This window comes from Sander lucioperca, chromosome 16 (assembly GCF_008315115.2).
Source record: "Sander lucioperca isolate FBNREF2018 chromosome 16, SLUC_FBN_1.2, whole genome shotgun sequence".
Lineage (NCBI taxonomy): Eukaryota > Metazoa > Chordata > Actinopteri > Perciformes > Percidae > Sander > Sander lucioperca.
This window is the reverse complement of record NC_050188.1, coordinates 8347122-8366662: the sequence shown is the minus strand read 5'-3', so window position 1 is coordinate 8366662 and position 19541 is coordinate 8347122. Positions and strand designations below refer to the sequence as shown.

At 41.6% G+C, this 19541-nt stretch overlaps 1 protein-coding gene across 2 annotated transcripts in view; it reads left to right on the top strand.

Moving 5' to 3' along the window:
* The window catches only part of sema4ab (sema domain, immunoglobulin domain (Ig), transmembrane domain (TM) and short cytoplasmic domain, (semaphorin) 4Ab), a 70351-nt gene that overhangs the window by 13700 nt on the left and 37110 nt on the right, over positions 1–19541 (top strand). For both annotated transcript variants that reach the window (XM_035993091.1, XM_031278595.2), the window contains 5 exons: positions 2453–2701; positions 3144–3304; positions 3616–3675; positions 4007–4105; positions 4304–4397. In XM_035993091.1, coding sequence (XP_035848984.1) covers positions 2605–2701; positions 3144–3304; positions 3616–3675; positions 4007–4105; positions 4304–4397 — 511 coding nt within the window. In that variant the 5' untranslated portion in view covers positions 2453–2604. The remainder of the gene's footprint in view (positions 1–2452; positions 2702–3143; positions 3305–3615; positions 3676–4006; positions 4106–4303; positions 4398–19541) is intronic.

The following is a 19541-nucleotide window of genomic DNA, read 5'->3' as shown; positions in this document are numbered from 1 at the left end:
AGAAGCACCTGGAGCAATACACAGTAGTAGGATCAGGAAAGTAAATTCCCAAAAGAAGCATTAACTAAACAAACTCTAGGTGTATAATAGGCTATAATATAAGCAACAAATTCTGAGTTCCACTTTAAACATGTCTACTACAAATCCTTATGCTGACAATTAGACGTGTGAGAATTTAAAAAGCCTGTTGGAACTAGCCTAGAAAGCTAGACGCACCCTAGCGGCGGCAAATGTAATTTGCAGCCAGGGTCAGTCTAACAACTCTCCGTTGGCTGCGAGCTGGAAAAAACAAATTCTGGTCAGGCCAATCACATCGTGTATAGAGTCCGTGGGCGGGCTTAACATAAGGACGGCAGAGTTGCAACGGTTCTACGTGAATTCCAGGCTACTTGAAAATAAAGAAGATGGCTGCTGGGGAACAGCGGTCTTTCGAATCGGCTTTGGCCGTGACTCTGGAAGACTTGGATTTAAGCACTGAAGTCATTCTTAAAAAGGGAAGATGTGTTAGGAATTTTGCCGACCGGATACGGCAAAAGTTTAATCTATCAACTAGCGTTGCTCTGGTTGGCTGTGAGTGCAGAGGGAATTTGAAAGATAACCGTTTATCCCGCCCTTCGGATTGAGCCCTGCCAATGGTGAGTTCCACTGGCAGGGCATCAAGATGTTGGGTCTGGCTTGTCAGGCTATGTTTTAACACCTCTTTGCTCAGAAATCTGAGACTGGCTCAAATCGTATTTATGTTCTTTAAGAGCAGCTGGAGATTTTATTTCTTTGTTGTGAATAGCACACTTATGCTCTCAAATCGTTGGTTTAATTTTATCAACATAAATTACATCTCAGAATTGAAGCAACATAAGTATATTAGGCTACATATGTGATAGAGGATGGATACCCGATGGGCCGGGTTCGGACAGATATTTAGAAATGATGTTCGGGTCGGGCTCGGTCACATCAGCGCGATAAGGCATTGAACATTTTAAATTTAAAACAGCTTATTATGTAGGTAGCCAATGGGCCTGTTTCACTTGATGCAAAGGTTCGTTTTTGTGATTAAAATAAATTTAAAATATTACCCTAACATCAGTCTTCCTGTGTGCGGAAAATTGTTTATGTAGCTATGATGTGCGCTTGTTGCCCGATGTGCGCTGATGCGCTCATCTGTTGACGTTTCCGAATGCCTTCCTACAGTTGCTTAATAAAAGCGGGCTTTCCACACAAACAAATGTACATGTGTCATTTGTATGAGAAAAAAAATTAGATTTTAACCGGCAATTTCCACGGGATGCGAAACGTCTGCGGAACGTCTCCAGAACGTCGACGGAGTCGTTAGGTTTCCATTAAAGTCAGTGTGTGTATTTCCACTGACTGCAGAACGTCTGCGTCCCTACTCCGTCCCAGTTCCGTCAGTCCGCAGCCCTCCGGAGCAGATACGCAGAGCTTCTATTTTTGACGGACGACGGAGAGTTCCGCAGCAATTCAGCACAATTCAGATTGTGCGGGACAGGAAGTCGAGCACAGAAACAAAATAAAACATCCGGTTACTTTTCAAAATAAAATACACCATGCTCACGGCGCATCATATTTCCCTGCACTACACCTTGGAAACACAGCACAGTTGTTTTCCCTCTACTCCTCTGCATGGAAACAAACTGTTGTTGGTTTTGTGGTTCTGTTTATAGAAACTATAATCTATATATATATATACATAACTAATATATCGCGCAAACATACGTGAATTCGCGAGATCTCGTGGTCGGCTGGCCGCAGCCCTTACGCAACAAATCCGGACCTGGTGGGTATTGACGGACGGCGGAGCACGCAGCCGTTCCGCAGCGGAGCCGGTCCGCAGACGTTCTGCATCCTGTGGAAATCCACGGTAACTGTGTCGGGCTCGGGTCAGGCTCGGACATAAATATCTTAATGCCTGTCGGGCTCGGGTCGGGTTCGGTTACTGCTCTGTCAGACGCGGGCCGGGCTCGGACAGAAAAATGCGGCCCGATCCGCACTCTAATATGTGATTTGGGTTCTGAATAGTAACAAATGTGTGCACTTTAATCACCTCTAAGCAGTTAATGCAGTTGTGATGGAAATAGTCTATATCCACGATATTCCACTTCCAGGATTGCTCCGGTGCCGCCAGAAATTCCGTTGGATGTCACTCATTTCGTCCCGATGTCCGTTACCTTACGCTTTCTTTGTGTTGGAATTTTAAACCATGGTTGATTCATGAGGACTATGGTTAACTGCTCCTTAGATCTCTGCAGGGTAAATCCAGACAGCCAGCTAGACTATCTGTCCAATCTGAGTTTTCTGTTGCACGACTAAAACAACTTTGGAACGTACACGATCCACCAAAACAAGTTCCTTCCCGAGGCCCAAGACGATTGTGATTGGTTTAAAGAAATGCCAATAAACCAGAGCACTTTTTTGTGTGTGTGTGTGTGTGCCTCAGATCCAGTGATGGTCCGCTGTAAAAATCTGAGTATCTGGCTTCAGCTACGTTCTCCACCCCTCCTAACAAGTCTCTCTGGATGAACATTCGACCCAGTGCTCGCCCTCTGACCTTAAATGTAATTAGGGTCAGACTCCCTCATTCCTGCTGTAATGGAGAATCCCAGCCTGCTGTCCCTCATCGTTGCCTTGCTGGGTTTTCTGAGCCCATGTCTGACAAGACTGACTCCCAGAGTCTCCTTCCCAATGAGTGAGTAAATACTTTGTTTTCCTTTATCCTGCTGGAAAACTCAAAAAAGGTATCAATGTAGTTCCAGCATCAGTGCAATGTCATAATGTAAATACTACAAGGTATTGCACCTGGTCTATGCATATCTTTTACATTATAGGTAATATCAGGTCTCCAGACAAACGGTTTTTACTAGGAGCAGTGAGCACTGTAGCCCCTAACTGAAATTTTTTAGGAGCACAGGCAGAAAATGTATGGGCACACACCTGAAATCGATCTGCAACGCAATTTTTTTTTACATTTCCGCGACTTCAACTGTAAATGCTTTGGTGATAAATACATAAACTACAATCTGCTGTACAAATTAGCAGAGTGCAGCCTGCATACGTCTAGATGCTTTTAATTGCCTGCTGAAATGGAATGAAAATGCCTAATCCCAGTGTTAACTGCGGTGAATCAACAGGTAGTCCTGGGAGACATCTCACCCGCTTTAGTTGCCGTGACGTTAGCAACACCACCACACTGCTGCTGAGTGAGGATGGAGATATGCTGTATGTGGGAGCCCGGGATGCTGTGTTAGCATTGGATGTTAGCCACAAGGACGCCATCATACTGAGGAGTAAGGTGGGGGAGCGATTACTGATGAAGCCCAACCTAAATTGAGAGAGTCATCAGTACTTAAGTTACTTTAGTTACTATTACTTTTTCTACATTTTGAACGTATGGAACTCAAACTAGAAAATGCTAAATTATGCAAGCAGTGACAGCAATTACAATCTTAGTAAAAGTGTAAGACTGGAAAGTAGTTTTACTTCAGTTTCAGTTGATATTTAATGGTGAAAGGCAGTTAAATGGGTCTCCTGTTTCTCAGGACACAGTTTTATTCCAAAGCACAAATTGTGTATGAAGTTTGACAATCTCTTCTCTTCTTTCAGCTGGACTGGAGCCCATCAGAGAAAGACCTTGAACAATGTTCAATGAAAGGCAAGAAAATGGCAAGTAGTTCATTGTACTGACGTACAAATACTCTGAAATGGTTAAACTCCAAAGTGAAATGAAAGTCTCTTCTTGACTCAGAGTACCAACCAAACAAGGCTGTCCGTAACATACAGCTTCTATTTACATTTCCTTAAATGAGCAGAAAAAACACAATGAAGTTGTTGTTTATGTGTTAGCAACGTGTCTCAAAATCTTTTAATTAGTGTGAATCCTTAGTGGGTGAAGCATACTTTAATAAGAGATCTTGATATTCTGTAAAAACCAAAGGCACACACTGCTTGCTATACTCAAACATCTAACTTGATGTCCTCTGTGTGTTTTTTCTAGGCTGACTGTCCGAATTTCATTCGTGTACTGCAGTTCTTAAACACCACCCACATCTATGCCTGTGGAACATTTGCCTTCAGTCCACGCTGCACCTACATTGTAAGTTTGTTTACATTGACATGTTTGTTTAACATTATGACAGCGTGATAATGCGCCCTGTTTAAGAATTTTAACAATTTACACAGAAAAATACCCAGATTTTCAGCAGTAGGTTGCATTTGATGTGATGTAATTTGATTTCTCCGTACATCTTTATTTAGTTTGATACCAGCTGGACTTTTCCTTTTTTCTGTTCAGCACTCAGAGACGTTAACAATGAGCATCAAGCCTGATGAAGGAAGAGGTCGCTGCCCTTATGACCCCTACCAACGCAACACTGCTATCATCGTAGGTAGGTAAGGCAATGATGCCACACCTGCTACAATAAAATGATAGCTTAGGCAAGTTGAAACAAAAATGTGGCTGCTATGTGGAAGGATTTACTGCTGAATCCAAACATGCAGCACCGGTGTGGAATTGGGAATAGAACTGAACCCAGTATGGAGTTTTGTATGTGGCAAAAACTGACATCTTCCACCCACACCCTCTGTTTACCACCACTGTGCTTCGACTAGTGGAAGAACAGGGGCCTGTTTCACAAAAGCAGAATATATAAATCCAGGATAACTGTTAAAGCGAGGCTTGACCTAGTCTAATCTATGCATCCTGGCTTAGGTTGAGCCAGGCTGAAGTAATTCAGATAGATGCGCGTACACGGTTTTCCTCAAAAGACCGCAAGGTCGATCACAGATTTACTGATGCCAAAATGGAGAATACGCATTGTACATACTTTATACAGAGTGAGCAGCAGCTTCTTGTGGAAGTATGATGACGTGAAACACATTATTTGTATAAAAAGAAAAGGAACACGGCCGCTGTAATGAAACAGCGAGAGAAAGCGTAGCAGACGATCGCGGACCGACTGAATATATACATTAACTGACCACTCTGAATTGAAACCGTCATAATCATTCCATTCAAAGATTAGGCTACTAATCATTTGCACAAATTAACAGTTGTACTCTTTGCCTTAAAAGTGAGCAAAAGATTATGTTACTCAGGAAATTTACCACTGTAGTGGAAGTTTTTCTTGTAAGCAGCAGGAGTGTGTATCAAAAACACCAGATGAAACAAATAAGGACGATTTGAGGATTAAACCAAAGTTTGGTCTTTGAGTATTTATTTACATTTGCAAATGCAGAGAAAACAGTTTCACAAGTACTCATGGCACATCTGAAAGGGTCTTCTGACCCAGCTAGAAAACCATACATCTATATAGTAAGAACTCACTTAAACCACCCCCCTCCAGGATAAGTTTAGCAGCTACGCAGATGAAAAAACACCACAAACAGTCACAATGACTTTACAACCTTTCCCCTCTCATCCTGCTCTCTACTTAGCCTAAACACCTGTTAAAGCAAGAGACAGAAGGAGATACAGAGCAAATGTTATGGTCCTTTTCCTCCTTATCTGCTAAAGGTAAACAGTAGGAACGCTGAGTTCCAAAAAGAGAAGGATATTCTCAACTAGGCCAGAGTTTATGATACCAGTTGCTTCTTCTCTTGGAGTCTCTAAGTCTATAACACAATTAAAGATTATTAGGAAACTCCTATAAAGTATATAAGAGAATCTTGTAAGATATCAAACTATAATGTTAAAATAAAATTCCCATTACACCACGAAGATCAATTTTCTACAACGCTGGAGTATGATGCATAAATATCTCTTCACTCTGTTCCTCCCTCTCCCTCATGGGCTAAAATATACATTTCCTAAGTCATATTAACTTCCACTGCTAGCTTTTAATGCAAAGTGTACAACTGTTCGTTTTTGCAAATGACAGTGACTCATTGAATGGTTTCAGTTTAGAGCAGTAGTTCGTAAATGTATATTTTTAGACTATCATTCAGTCTGTCCGCTATTATCTGCCACGCATTTTCTCGCGTTTTTTTATTTTTTTATTTTTTTATAGAGGACGAGTTTCCTTCTCTACATATTATATGCCTTGCTCCCTTGTATATATGGACATAGAAAATAAAGACACTGAAGAAATTGGACTCTAAAATCTAGAAACTATAAAGATAATTAAGTGAGAAATTCCATGCACACTGTAAACATGAATGGAACAGAGTATATTCATAAGTTATTTCCCCCCCAGCAAAATATAAGGTCAAAAACCATTGGGGTGTCCTCCCCCTGTTGTTACATGAATGTACAGTAGCCTACATCACTAGATAGTTACTGGTTCAGTGAACTAAGACTATAATTTGGGAGGATTGTACAATTAGGATATGTTCTTTAAATTGTACAATCCTCCCAAATTATAGTCCCAGTTTACTGGACAATGCAAATTGTGTGCTAAGAATGCCAAATACAATGCACATGGCAGCGGAACAAACATGATCGTTATTGTTAAAGAATTAAAAAAAAATTAATCAACTCAACTGAATCAACAACAACTGCCATAATATATTCATCAAACTTCTAACAACAATATGAACAGTAGTCTTCATACAGCAATATAACTGTCACATGAATAATTATTAAAACAAATAATGGTCACAACTTTAAATAATAACAGTACTTAAAGGAACAGCAATATGCACCTGTTGTATTTTAATCCAGGATGATAACAATAGGGTAAAACCACTGCTGGGTGATCAGAAAAGGCAGTAGGATTAATAAATCCTGGCTGTTAGCCTGGTCGGGAGCAGGCTAGCTGCACAGAATAAATCTCCATGGTGATTTATGTGCCTCCACTTTCGTGAAACCGAGTCAAGGCTTAAATCATCCAGGATAACTGATAAACCCCGGCTTAATCCCTTATCTTGGTTTTGTGAAACAGGCCCCAGGAATCAGTAGATTCAATGATTTCTGTCATTTTAACTTTTGTGCTGAGGTCCACTCATGTTACTCATTGGTCTTCTGAAGGCCCTGACACACCAAGTTGACGGTCTGCCATCGGTCCTAGTTGCCTTCGTCGGCCTGTTTTTGGGGTTGTCGGCGTCGGCTGAACAGCCAATTCATCTGATTGGCTGTTCAGCTTGGAAGCAAGAGTGAGGAAAACAAACAAATGACTGTGACAGGCACACACAAGGCTCCTTTCATTTTTCATCTCATCTGATCAATCCAATACACATAAGAGCTGTCAAAACGAGTCAAAGATTATGTTCGAATGTTCCTTCTAAAAAACACACAGGTTTGAACTATTGGAATAACTATTTTTGCACATTATGTCCATAAGATGGCAAATGTAGCATACAACAAGATATACATAACTACTTTCTTAGGCATTTTATTCCAACATAACATGTCTTTTAAAGGATCTCTACACACCTACACATAAAAAAATAAACTAACGTTTAATAAAGTAATATCGTACACCGTGATATTTAAGATAAAGACTGTAATAGACAGTCTGCGCCCTCTGCACCGCTAAACAATTAGCCCCATAGCAAGCTAGCTTACCAGCCAGCCGGCCAGCCTCTAAATTAGTAAAATGTAAAAACGTAATGTTTAATTCTCACGCTCTTGTCAAATCTAAGGAAAGGCCATTCGGTCACTCCACTCCCACTGTAGGGAGACTTCTTTGCCGAGAGAACGGATGACAGCCCAGGAGATGCACAGTCCAGTTAGCCATCTCCCGGTATCGCTGTCTTCCCGGCGGGGAGTGAAGCAGAGGGACCGTAGGCTCTGTTCAGTTCCGCCGCTGTTGGCTAGAGCAAATGCTGTTTTGTTGTGGGTATTATAGCAAAGGTATCCGGTTTCCCTTGTGTTGTTGAATGATGAATAGATTACCACCGCCTGCTGGTATGGGGAGTTATTTCATTGCACGCATGCACAAAATGTACGTGGTACTTGGCAGTCGGCGGTAGTCTGTGCAGTGTGTTCCAGTGCTAATTTTTGGCACAGACAAAGGCGACGAGAGGCGATGCCACAGGTGGCTGTCGTCGGTGGTAGTTGCCGGCCGTTGGCTTGGTGTGTCAGGGCCTTTAACCAGTCGACCAGTCTGTAGGCATTTAGCCGAGCAGCTCCCATGCCAAATGCTGTTGTACAGTATACCCCAGTGTTTAGTATTATCAATTAGGAACACTTGATAGCTTAAGAACTCACTCTACATTACCAGTACTACACTCATTTTCAGGTGAAGATTTTTGCTAAAGCCCAGCTTTTTGGGGAAGGAAGTGCTTTGCTGCTTTCCCATGGGCAGCATCAAACACATTTATTTAGTTCTGGAGAGGGCACTGAGGCCTGACTCCACAGAAAAACACGGAGCTGCAATGCTCATACATCAACACGTTTGAACTTAGTTTGACTCTGGCCTGAAGCACTGAGTCCTTTTTATGTCGTCACCAGCCGAGGTGATTACTTAAGCAGTCATAACTGTGGGAGAGCATCAGCCACCATCACACCACACTGATTTGTCAGATGTTTTGGAAGTCAAGACGTAACATGGTCCAAGACAATAGACTTACCATTTTTTTCAACCTGGACCCTATTTTCCTATGTTTTTGTGTCTAAGTGACTGATGGGAACAACAATCTTTGACATTGGTCCATTATTAAGCAAGATCGCTGCAGTCAGCAGCGGCGAAACAAGCTACAATGTAAGTTAATAGGGCAATTGTGCAGCTTGTATTTACGTTCACAAAAGTGCTTATTATGCCATTGACAGGCTCAGATTAATATTCTGACAAGTTTCTGACAACTTTATGGAAAAGATTTCTAAGGAGGTCGACCTTTCTGTTAAAAAGTAAGATCATAAAAACATCCGTGAAATTGCATTCGCTAAAGCCACCAGACTCCATGTAAATAAACTGTAATTTTAGCATTGTAAAATACACTTCATTCAAAGTCGACAGAAACAAAATAAACCCATGAAAAGCCGTTTTGGGTCGTCTTTCTACTTTTCCAACCATCACAATACTAAACTTAGCACAAAAAGTACTGGAAATCTGTGTTTGATAGATTATTTCTCTGTGATAACAATGCCTTTTGGCAATAAATCTTATACCGTTGGAAAGCCTGTTTAGTTCCCTTTTAAATGGTGCCCCATTTGTAAGGAACATGCATTTGTGGGATGAGCAGCAGTGCTGAGTATGTGGGTTGCGCCCATGAAAAATTTGCCAAATCTTCTCTGCCAATGCCAAACAGCTTATTCTGCCATTGGCTCGTTTGGTAGATTGGATGATTCTGCCTACGGCAGTTGGATCATAGGGTCAAAGTGTGGAGAAGATATGGAGAACGCTATGCTGATTGCTGCACCGATAGAGTAACACCTTTTGGTGGAGGCAGTGTGATGGTGTGGGGCGGCATCTCCCTCACTAGAAAAACAAGGCTTGTCATCATTGGAGGCAATCTCAATGCAGAGAGATATAGAGATGAGATTCTGCAACCAGTGGCAATCCCATATCTCCACTGTCTGGGACCGAACTCTATCCTCCAAGATGACAACGCTCGCCCCCACAGGGCGGGGTTTATCAGAGACTACCTCCAGAATGTGGGAGTGGAGAGGATGGAATGGCCTGCCAGCAGTCCGGACCTCAGCCCCATTGAACACTTGTGGGATCAGCTTGGGCGTGCTGTTCGTGCCAGAGTGACCAGCACAACCACGTTGGCTGACTTGCGACAAATGCTGGTTGAAGAATGGGATGCCAACCCACAGCAGTGTGTGACCAGACAGGTGACCAGCATGAGGAGGAGGTGCCAGGCTGTTGTGGCTGTGTATGGTTCTTCCACACGCTACTGAGGCTCCTGTTTGTGAAATGAATGAATTGTTAAATTGCCAATATGTCTTGTTTCTTCAAACTTCAATTATCCAATCCACCAAACACCAAACAAGTCAATGGCAGAATAAGCTGTTTGGCATTGGCAGAGAAGATTTGGCAAATTTTTCATGGGCGCAACCCACATACTCAGCGCTGCTGCTCATCCCACAAATGCATGTTCCTTACAAATGGGGCACCATTTGAAAGGGAACTAAACAGGTTTTCCAATGGTATAAGATGTATTGCCAAAAAGCATTGTTACCACAGAGAAATAATCTACCAAACACACATTTCCTTACTTTTTGTGCTAAGTTTAGTTTTGGTTGAAATAAACACATAATTTACAGATTCTCATGTAAAAATATGTTTGCTCTATACACGCTAAAAGTATTGTTTTTTTAAATGGAGTCTGGTAGGTTTAGCACTAGCGACGTCAGAGCTGTTTCTGGTTAAACAGGTCTTAAAGAGGTTTTAAAAAGGCCCACCTCTGTAGGGATCCTTTCCATAATTTTGTCAGACACCTAGAATAATAATCTAAGCCTTTCAGTAATTAAAAAAAAAAGCAAACATTTGACGATGCACATTTGCCCCATAGCGTTAAATTGTCTGTGGCTGCTGCTTACACACAAACACATAGGAAAATAGGGTCCAGGTTGAAAAACCCAAAATTACCCTTTAAAGAATAGGTGTCCCGACTGAAACAATCTTGTTATCTCAGGATAAGTAATTTTAAAGTGTTATCTTCAGAAAACAAAATAAAAAAAATTACTGGACAGTGCAAGAATAGGTGGGAAACTGATTCAAAAATATTGTCAAGTTTGGTTTTGGAGTAATGCAGTCTGTGTAAGACTTCAAATTAAATGATTCTGTATCTAGAACTAATGGAGAAGCTCTGTATACCGGACAAACCTTCCTCCCACAGTTCATCTGACAAAACTGGGGCCAAAACCGTACAAAATTGTATCATCCGCATAATAATAGACATCACAATGCAGCGAAGAGAGGAAAATATTATTAATATATAGAGTGAACAGAAGTGGACCATAAACAGACCCTTGAGGAACACCTTTACCCAATACAAGAGAGCTGGATCGAACACCATACACCGATAATTGGAAAACCATCTAATCTAAACCAATGGAGGACAGTTTGTTTAATAAAATATTATGGTCTACAGTGTCAAAAGCATTAGACAGGTTAATGAAAATAGCAGTACAGTCCTGGCGGTTATCAAGACCATTCAAAATAAAAAAATGTAAGTGTTGCAGCTGTAATAGTACTATGTCCTGGTCTGAATCCTGATTGCTGAGGTTGAAGGATATTGTTTGCATCCAAAAAGGCCCGTATCTGTGCATTAACCAAGGTTTCAAAAACTTTAGTTTAGTTTAGTATTATTTAGTTCACTTTGGTCACCACCTTTAAGCAACGGTACAACCTGAGCAGATTTCAAAACACTAGGGATTTTACCAGAAGTAAGGAATAAGTTAAATATGTGAGAAAGGGCAATTATTTGAGCTCTGAGATGCAAGAAAAATGGGTCGAGATCATCCTCACCCTTTGATTTTTTTAGTGCATAATTGAGTCAATGCATTAAAAACTTCAATATGATTTACAGGTCTAAATGAAAATCTATTGACCAACAAGGGAGAGTTATAGGAGTTTTCTGGTACAGGATCAACCGCATGACCAAAAGGAGCTATATTGGCTGACAGCCTGTCAAATAGATAGCCAGAAGCTATAAAATGATAATTGCTAATCTGCGGAGGTAGAGAGGAGACAGGCCTAGTTTGCAGTGTATTCACAGTTTTCCAAAAGCTAAATCCGTTTTCTTGACTATTAGCAAGAGAAGATAAGTAATAATTAGATTTAGCTTTTCTGATCATGCTTGTATATTTATTCTGCAGTTTCCTGAATTTAGACCAGTCTGCTGTGTCACCGGAACGTCTAGCTTGTGACCAGGCTGAATCTCTGGATTGTAGGGAGTCAGTAAGATCAGCAGAGAACCAAGGAATAAAGCGATTTTCACTCTGAAATTCTTGTACGGTGCATGCTTCTCTGTAATAGAGTTAAAAAATATATATAAGAGAAACTAGTAAAAGCCAGCTCAGGGTCTGGGATTAAGCAGACCTTCTCTAAGTAATCATCATAAATCATGTAATGCTCATTAGATTGTTTTAAATTTCACTTCTTGATGACACACCCCTTTGTTTTAATACCTTTGACCACTCTAATACAAGCAAAGACCCCACTGTGAGGGTATTTGAATGGTGCACTAGTTCAATTAAAGTGGATTTAGACAGATTTTTAAAATTTGGTCTTGTGGGAAGTTTATTAAGCAGAGTTAGGTCCAATTCCAGACATAACCCCCTCAACCTTGTGAAACTAACAGATAGCCAGTCTAAATTCAGATCTTCAATGACAACCAATTCAGAGGAGGTATGAGAAGACAATAGTTGGCCTATTCCTCCAGGGCTAAAATTGGTGCAGAGGACGGGCGATAAAATTCCAACCACTGTGATATGTTCATCACCCCCAAGCAGATATCCAATGCAATAAACTTAAAGTGTTTGAGCACAGAAGCGGTAGTTAGTACATGTGCGGCCAAGTGTTCTTTAACATAAATTTAACCCCCCCTCCTTTTGCTTTTCTATCAACTCTAAAAATATTGTAGCCATTAATAGCTACGTCTGCATCTGGGATTTTCCCAGAGAGCCAGGATTCTGAGACGACAAATAAATCAGGAGAGGCCTCATTGATCAATACATTAATAAAATCAAGCTTAGGCAGTATAGTTCTAATATTTAGATGCAGTGGTATAAAACCAACACATAATTGATACTAATGTGGTGAATTCAAATCAATAGAATTCATAACTGATAGGGCATAGTGAGTAAGTGAATGATTAGTGTTAATAGACACAAGATTATTCATATCCACCCCATTCTGTCTGTCACTTTGTCATGGAAGTCGAACAGCACAGTGCGAGAGGACAGTGATATTGCCAGCCTGTTTAACAGATTCCCTTAATGGGAGTAATAGCATGAGAGGCCTGTAGGGGGAGCTAGCAGAGGAGAGGGCACCCTGATAGAGGAAGTAGTCCTTGGTAGACCTTGTAGAGACAGCCCCTGTGGACGTCAATTAGTAACAGGACTGATCTGTGAGCGGCCGGCTGCTGTCTCTGATCACAACACAGACACGGGCGTTAGAGAGGCTGGAGTAGAACACATTTGCAGCTAGCATACATGAGCCTGCGCGATTTGGGTGGATTTCATCACATTAAAAACATGGAGGACCGTTCCCAGAACAGATTAAAATTATTGATAAAACCAAACTGTAAGCGGTAGCACTGTGACTTTTTACATACATTCAAACACTGTTGAACGTATTTTTTCTCATAAATCACATGTATGTGCCTGCTGGCTCTGGGAGGCAGGACTTAGCTCTGTTGCGCATTTATTTGGACTGGCTCCCATTGGATGTTTCTATCATGCTATATACCGTTGGAAAGGGAATGTGATTGGCTACAATTGCTATGATTGACATGTTGATAGCCAATGAAAGCTTTTTCTAAGATGGTTGCTCAGAGAGATGACGCAGCGTATTGACGGTCCACAGTGGGAGCGATTGCTGGCGGTCGGGGGCTGTCCGGGGTGAAAACTAAACAGAAAAATGAACACGGTGCAGGGCATGGAGAAATATATTAGGCTCGTTCAAGATGAGCCAGGTCTGAGCAGAATCAATTACCGGCAATCGCCGCCCAATGCATGCCGGTTAGATTTGTGTCCGAATTGATCCCGACTTGCTCTAATGTGGGCAACGATAACCTCTGAGATCAAGGCGGCCGCAGGTTTAAGATGCAGGCAGCACAGTTGCTTTTCACCGACTGCAAGACCCAGGCGGACCCATGGCATGCTGGGAAAAGCTTTCATCTCAGCTGATCTAACAGCTGATTGGTTCAGAATCGACTCAACATGATGACGTTTTGTATAAACTTTTTATTGTTTTTTAATTGGAGGGATTTGAATTGCTATTTGTCTGATTTAAAGACTTATTCTGTACAAACCACATGTTGTGTGGCTGATAGTTACGTGTAGAAGTCAGAGAGACTAAATCCGTTCAGATTACGAATCATCTAGTGTGTGACAGCTACTCCGTCATAATAAAAACAACTGGAGCTGATATATGGGTATGATAACATTTTACCTAACAGAATGTGAGTGTTTCTATGACTTCCTGTTCAGCCTGAAGGCTGCTAGAAACGGCTGGAAACTGTCCGACTTGACAGCGGATTTTTGTCACCACCCCTGGCTGCTGCCGCCTGCTCTTGTCCACTTTACAGGCGAGGCGCAGTTTATCTCGAACGAGCCAATTATTTCAGACGGAACGAGATCGGCAAATGAAGTTAGCAGACAGTTTAGCAGACAATAGTTAGTAGGACTCTACAGGACAATATTCATAACCTGGATTAATTCTTTTGAAAAACCCTTGTTATCCTTTTGATCTGTGGACACTTACGGACTAGAGGAATATAAATAAGCCAGGAATGGATGGGGATTGAGCGTTTAGGACAGCCTACAGGTAGGGAAGCGTCATCATTTCGCCCCTTTTTTCTTCTTTTTTTTTTCAATAGCATGAGCACTAAGATCATGAATAATGCTTTGGTGCTTATGATTTCAGTAAAGTTAACTGAATGATTGAATTGCAGAGAATTTTTGTCAAACGATGTACAGCATGTCCATATTGACAACAGTTTTGAACTTTTGTGTTTAAATACTTATTATGTAACATGTCAAAACTCACGTAAGCTGTTAACATCCACCGGATGTTTTTACTTTGAGCTTACTGCTGCTGTGGAATGTCATTACAGCCAGCATAATTTATGTTTCTTAAAGGACAATTCCGGCGCAAAACGAACCTAGGGGTTATTAACAGATGTGTACCCACTCTGTCACTCTCTGGGACATGTTTTCATGCTAATCGAATGAGTTTTTAGCTTGAAAGACGCTAGCGCGGACCACCGATTAGCTTACAACGCTAGTATTCGGGGCACAGGGAACGTAAAAACAAATCGCTATTTATACCACTTAAAAGGCTCAAAATATCACCAAACTTCAACGGTAGCATAATGAGGGTCCCTAAATGTTAACCGAAGCATTGAGAACTTTGTAAGTGTACAGTAGGGGTGGAAGGGTACATGTATTCGTATTGAACCGAAACGGTACGGGCGTCTCGGTTCGGTTCATGAATTTACACAGAGAATACACGGTATAAAAATAAATAAAACTTGCGTGCAAATTAATTATGTAATGCGGAACTACTGTTAGACACGCGTCTGTTCTTTAGGGACACCTAATCTGTAGCCCTGCCCTTAGCTCTGAAGCTCCCGAGCTTACATGTCGATCAGTCAGTCCAGTTAGTCCACACGAAGCAAACTAGTCCCTTCCATATACAACCAAACATGGACGTAGCTGTATCCCTTCTCGCCTCGACCACAAATGGCCTCCAGGCCCGTTTGTTTCGCTGTTTGCTCCGCCATTAGCTCTTAGCTCCGCCATTAGCTCTTAGCTCCGCTATTAGCTGTTAGCTCCGCCGTTAGCTGTTAGCTCTGCTATTAGCTGTTAGCTCTGCCGTTAGCTCTTAGCTTCGCCGTTAGCATGTGAAGCTAACACTAAAACTCGTCAACTGCTCTGTGTAACCGAAGCTGCTCTTTTAACATCCCTTCTCTGTACATTCACATATGAGAGCAGTGCTTGTCTCCCATATCACACTAGTAACTGATTGTCTTATTTTGTTTACAAGTTACAGATGGAGTCTGGAGATGATGCAGGGTACTTATTGTTTACTGTTTACATCTTACTGTATACACTTCAAGCTGTAACAGCTAGCTCAGTGGACAGCCTGAGACATGCACAATAAAAAAAATTGCCTTCTGCATTTTTGTTTTGCTTTTCCCTCCATTGTACCGAACCGTGATGTCTGAACCGAGGTATGAACTGAACCGTGACTTCTGTGTACCGTTCCACCCCTAGTGTACATACAGTTTATTGAAAAGATAGCTTATAAAGACACTCACGTTCATGTTTACATGCCGCCGCTGTCTTGGAAACCAGTCATGACTTACAGCTGGCGATGCAAACTAAAATCAAAAGCAATTTGCTCAATATATCTGACATAATCGCACTCTGCATAACTTGTCTAGTGTACTTACTCAGTGGATAACTGTCCTTCTGGTCCCTCTGGTCTGGGTCGACGACAAAGTTTCAAGTACAGCCCTGTTCATCAGAAAGGGGAAATCTTCAGACTGTACAAAACACTGCGTCTCTTGGGCATCGCGATGCAACAGGTCCCACTCCTTGCAACACAGACACTCCTGTTCGGTGACCATAGCTCTTCACAATGTCCGCAGGTACACCACCAGCATTGACTACCGGTAGCTCTCTCTCTCTCTCGTAGCCCTTTCACGGAGCTCCCGCAGCTCTTCGTTCAATAAACTGTCTGTACACTTACAAAGTTCTCAATGCTTCAGTTAACATTTTGGGACCCTCATTATGCTACCGTTGAAGTTTGGTGATATTTTGAGCCTTTTTAGTGGTATAAATAGCGATTTGTTTTTACGGTCCCTGTGCCCCGAATACTAGCATTGTAAGCTAATCGGCGGTCCGCGTTAGCATCTTTCAAGCTAAAAACTCATTCGATTAGCATGAAAACATGTCCCAGAGAGCGACAGAGTGGGTACACATCTGTTAATAACCCCTAGGTTCGTTTTGCGCCAGAATTGTCCTTTAACGGAGGTATACTGAGATAGTAAGCTAGGGAGCTCTGCCAGAATGTCATTTACCTTGGCACCGGGAAAGCAGTGTGTTACAGACCTGCTGGACCTGATGTCTCTGATAATGGAATCCTAGGGCTGGGCGATAGGGAGAAAATCAGATATCACAATATTTTTGACCAAATACCTCAATATCGATATTGCAGAGATATTCTAGGGTTGACAATTGATGCTTTAACAAAATATCTTCACACTTACATTTGTGATAAATAATCATCAGTAATGTGGACATAATGTCTAAGTGGGTAAAGGCAAATAATAGATTTGCTAGAACAGTCAGTTCAGAAAAGTACATCACTTTACAGTAATGCAGCCTTCGAAACCAGTAAAAGACAACACTTATGTCATATCACAATATTACAATATCCAAAATCTAAGACGATATCTAGTCTCATATCACGATATCGATATAATATCGATATATTGCCCAGGCCTATGGATTCCCCTACGATCAGAACAGAAGGTGGCTGTGAAGCGAGACCAGTAGAAACGCGCCCCTGAGAGGACACAACACCAGGGTGGATGTTACCGTTTGCTGGCTCCGAGATCTCAGAATGTCTGGCAACTGCCTCCTTCAGCAGCCTACGTCATGTGGACGAGGTTTTCTTGAGGGATCCGGGTAGGTGAGCAGAAGCTGGTGGATGGAAAATCTTTTTTGTCCAGGATGTCAAAACCGTTTGCTCTCGGGTCGGAGGGAGCAGCCGATGATGAGAGAGGTAGGACGGCCCATCGAATCAGGATGTACCGGGAAAGGTGGAGAGGTCAGATTTTCCAGAGCTTCATACCTATTTCCAAGCTGGGGAAACTCTTGTTGGAGCGGCTGGAGGTGCTGTTTACTTCGACGGAGTTTACTGTTCGTAACTTGGGCCCAAGGCTCTGGAATGGATGGGGTTGAGCAAATTTTAGGTTTTGCTCTATGGCTGAGCCACACGTCTTCCGTTAGGGGACAGGGGGCCACAGAGGGGATTGCTTCTCCACAGGACCACAGAATAGTACTGTCATTGTCCTGAAGAACTGCTGAACGTTCTTGAGAATATGACAGACTGGTGTCCCCTCGATTTTCCAGGAGGGAGAGGTATTTAGATTGCGCTGTGACTACAGATGATAACTCCAGGATTAACTTGTCCCTCTCCAGGATACAAAGGTAGGATGGCAATCCACACACGTAGCCATGGTCAAAGTTGTCAGGTAGGCAACAGGATAGAGTAGTAAAAATCCAGTAGTAAAACTTAGGCCTAACAGTTACTTAGTTCTTAGCAAAGCGACTGGGTTAGCCTAGCCCTAGCAACAGACAGGCTTTTTTTCCGATGCAACTATTCACCAACTATTCACTTAATTTCAGTCCCTCCAGAAAAACGGGATTATGCGATCGCATAATTCAATGCATAATCAGCCAAAGTCTGCATATTTATGCGGGGGCTGCATTTTTTCAAATACGCCGCACTTTCGCCGCGTAAATTGCAGATTTCCGCACAAAATATGCGGGGCTTGCATGACTTCATAATCCCCGCATTTTCGCTGCAAAAAAGTCGCATATATCTTAGCAGAAAGTTGAAAAATGTTGCGTTTACTTCACACAAGAGCAGCCATTTTCCCCTGTTGCCATGGGAACGTTATGAAGTGACGTAATTACGCAACGTGACCATCATCGAAAAGCTGCAAACCCCGCGATGAGGCCATGATGAAACCGCAGTTTTTGCAAGTTCCCGCAATTTTTGCAAGTTCCTGCAATTTCATCGCATAAAATTGCATAAATATCCCGCATATTCCATAGCATTTTTTAAGAAAAAGTGCCGCATAATCAAGGATTTTTGCCCGCAACGATCACAAAAAACTTCTGGAAGGATTGAACTTAATTTTTACTTCACAGTACGGCGGTCGATGGCACATACATCTCTCCCTTACTCTATCTGTTTCTGATTGTTATGTTGCTGTAGTGGTTTGTACCAAAACAGAAAATCACAGTGTTCCTCTAACATCAGGTTGCAGGGTGATGCATCGCATTGGAGCTAAAAAAAATAATATTACTCAACTGGAAGTCTCCACTGTCCTCATGTTTCATGAGGTGGCTCAATGAAATGCTTTCTATGGCTAAGATGGAACAGATTCGTTTTAACAAAAGGAATTCACAAAAATACTTTTTGAAGGTGTGGAAACCATTTTTGATATTGCTTGACCTAAATGTCTGATTTGTGTGTTTGTTGCTATGCTATAGCCTTGTTCTGAGCATGTTTGATTTTGCACTCTGGTACTCTGGCTGCCTATGTGTGTGGTTTTTTCTTTTTTTTTTTACCATCTGTTTTTGCTTTTTTATTGCTGTCTTGTCTAGTTTACTGTGTGACAGTTTACTTTTTTTTATAAATAGTATTAAAAATAAATAAATAAATAATCAAAATAGCCTTTAGTTGGAGACTTAGTTTACACTGTGCCTTCTGCAGGAATTATCTCGATATACATTCAGAGCCTGGACCGTCACTTCGCTAATAACATCACCAAACTCTCAATAGAAATGATAATCTGTTGATCCTGCCTTAGCCCAAAAATGCCTTTATTAATGCAATAGGACTAATTTAATTGAAATTAGATTTGAAATAGGGGAAAGACATAATAAAATGCAGCATTTCTTATGTCGTTATTGGAAAATGAAATGTAGAGTTGTGTGTCGTCTGTATAGCTATAATTAATCGCAACCCGCTCATTTCTGTTTTGCAGATAGATTGAATCCTTTGAGAAATGGTGTCATACAGATGTTCCAAACTGTTGCTCAGCTCACAGGGCTTGACAGTAACGGTTGGCAACCGTTGTCATGGCCTCTGGTTGCCCCCTTTGCCAACCACCTGTTCAATATATATTTTTATTTATTTATATAGAAACAGATCAAAACTTACAAAACTGGAAAA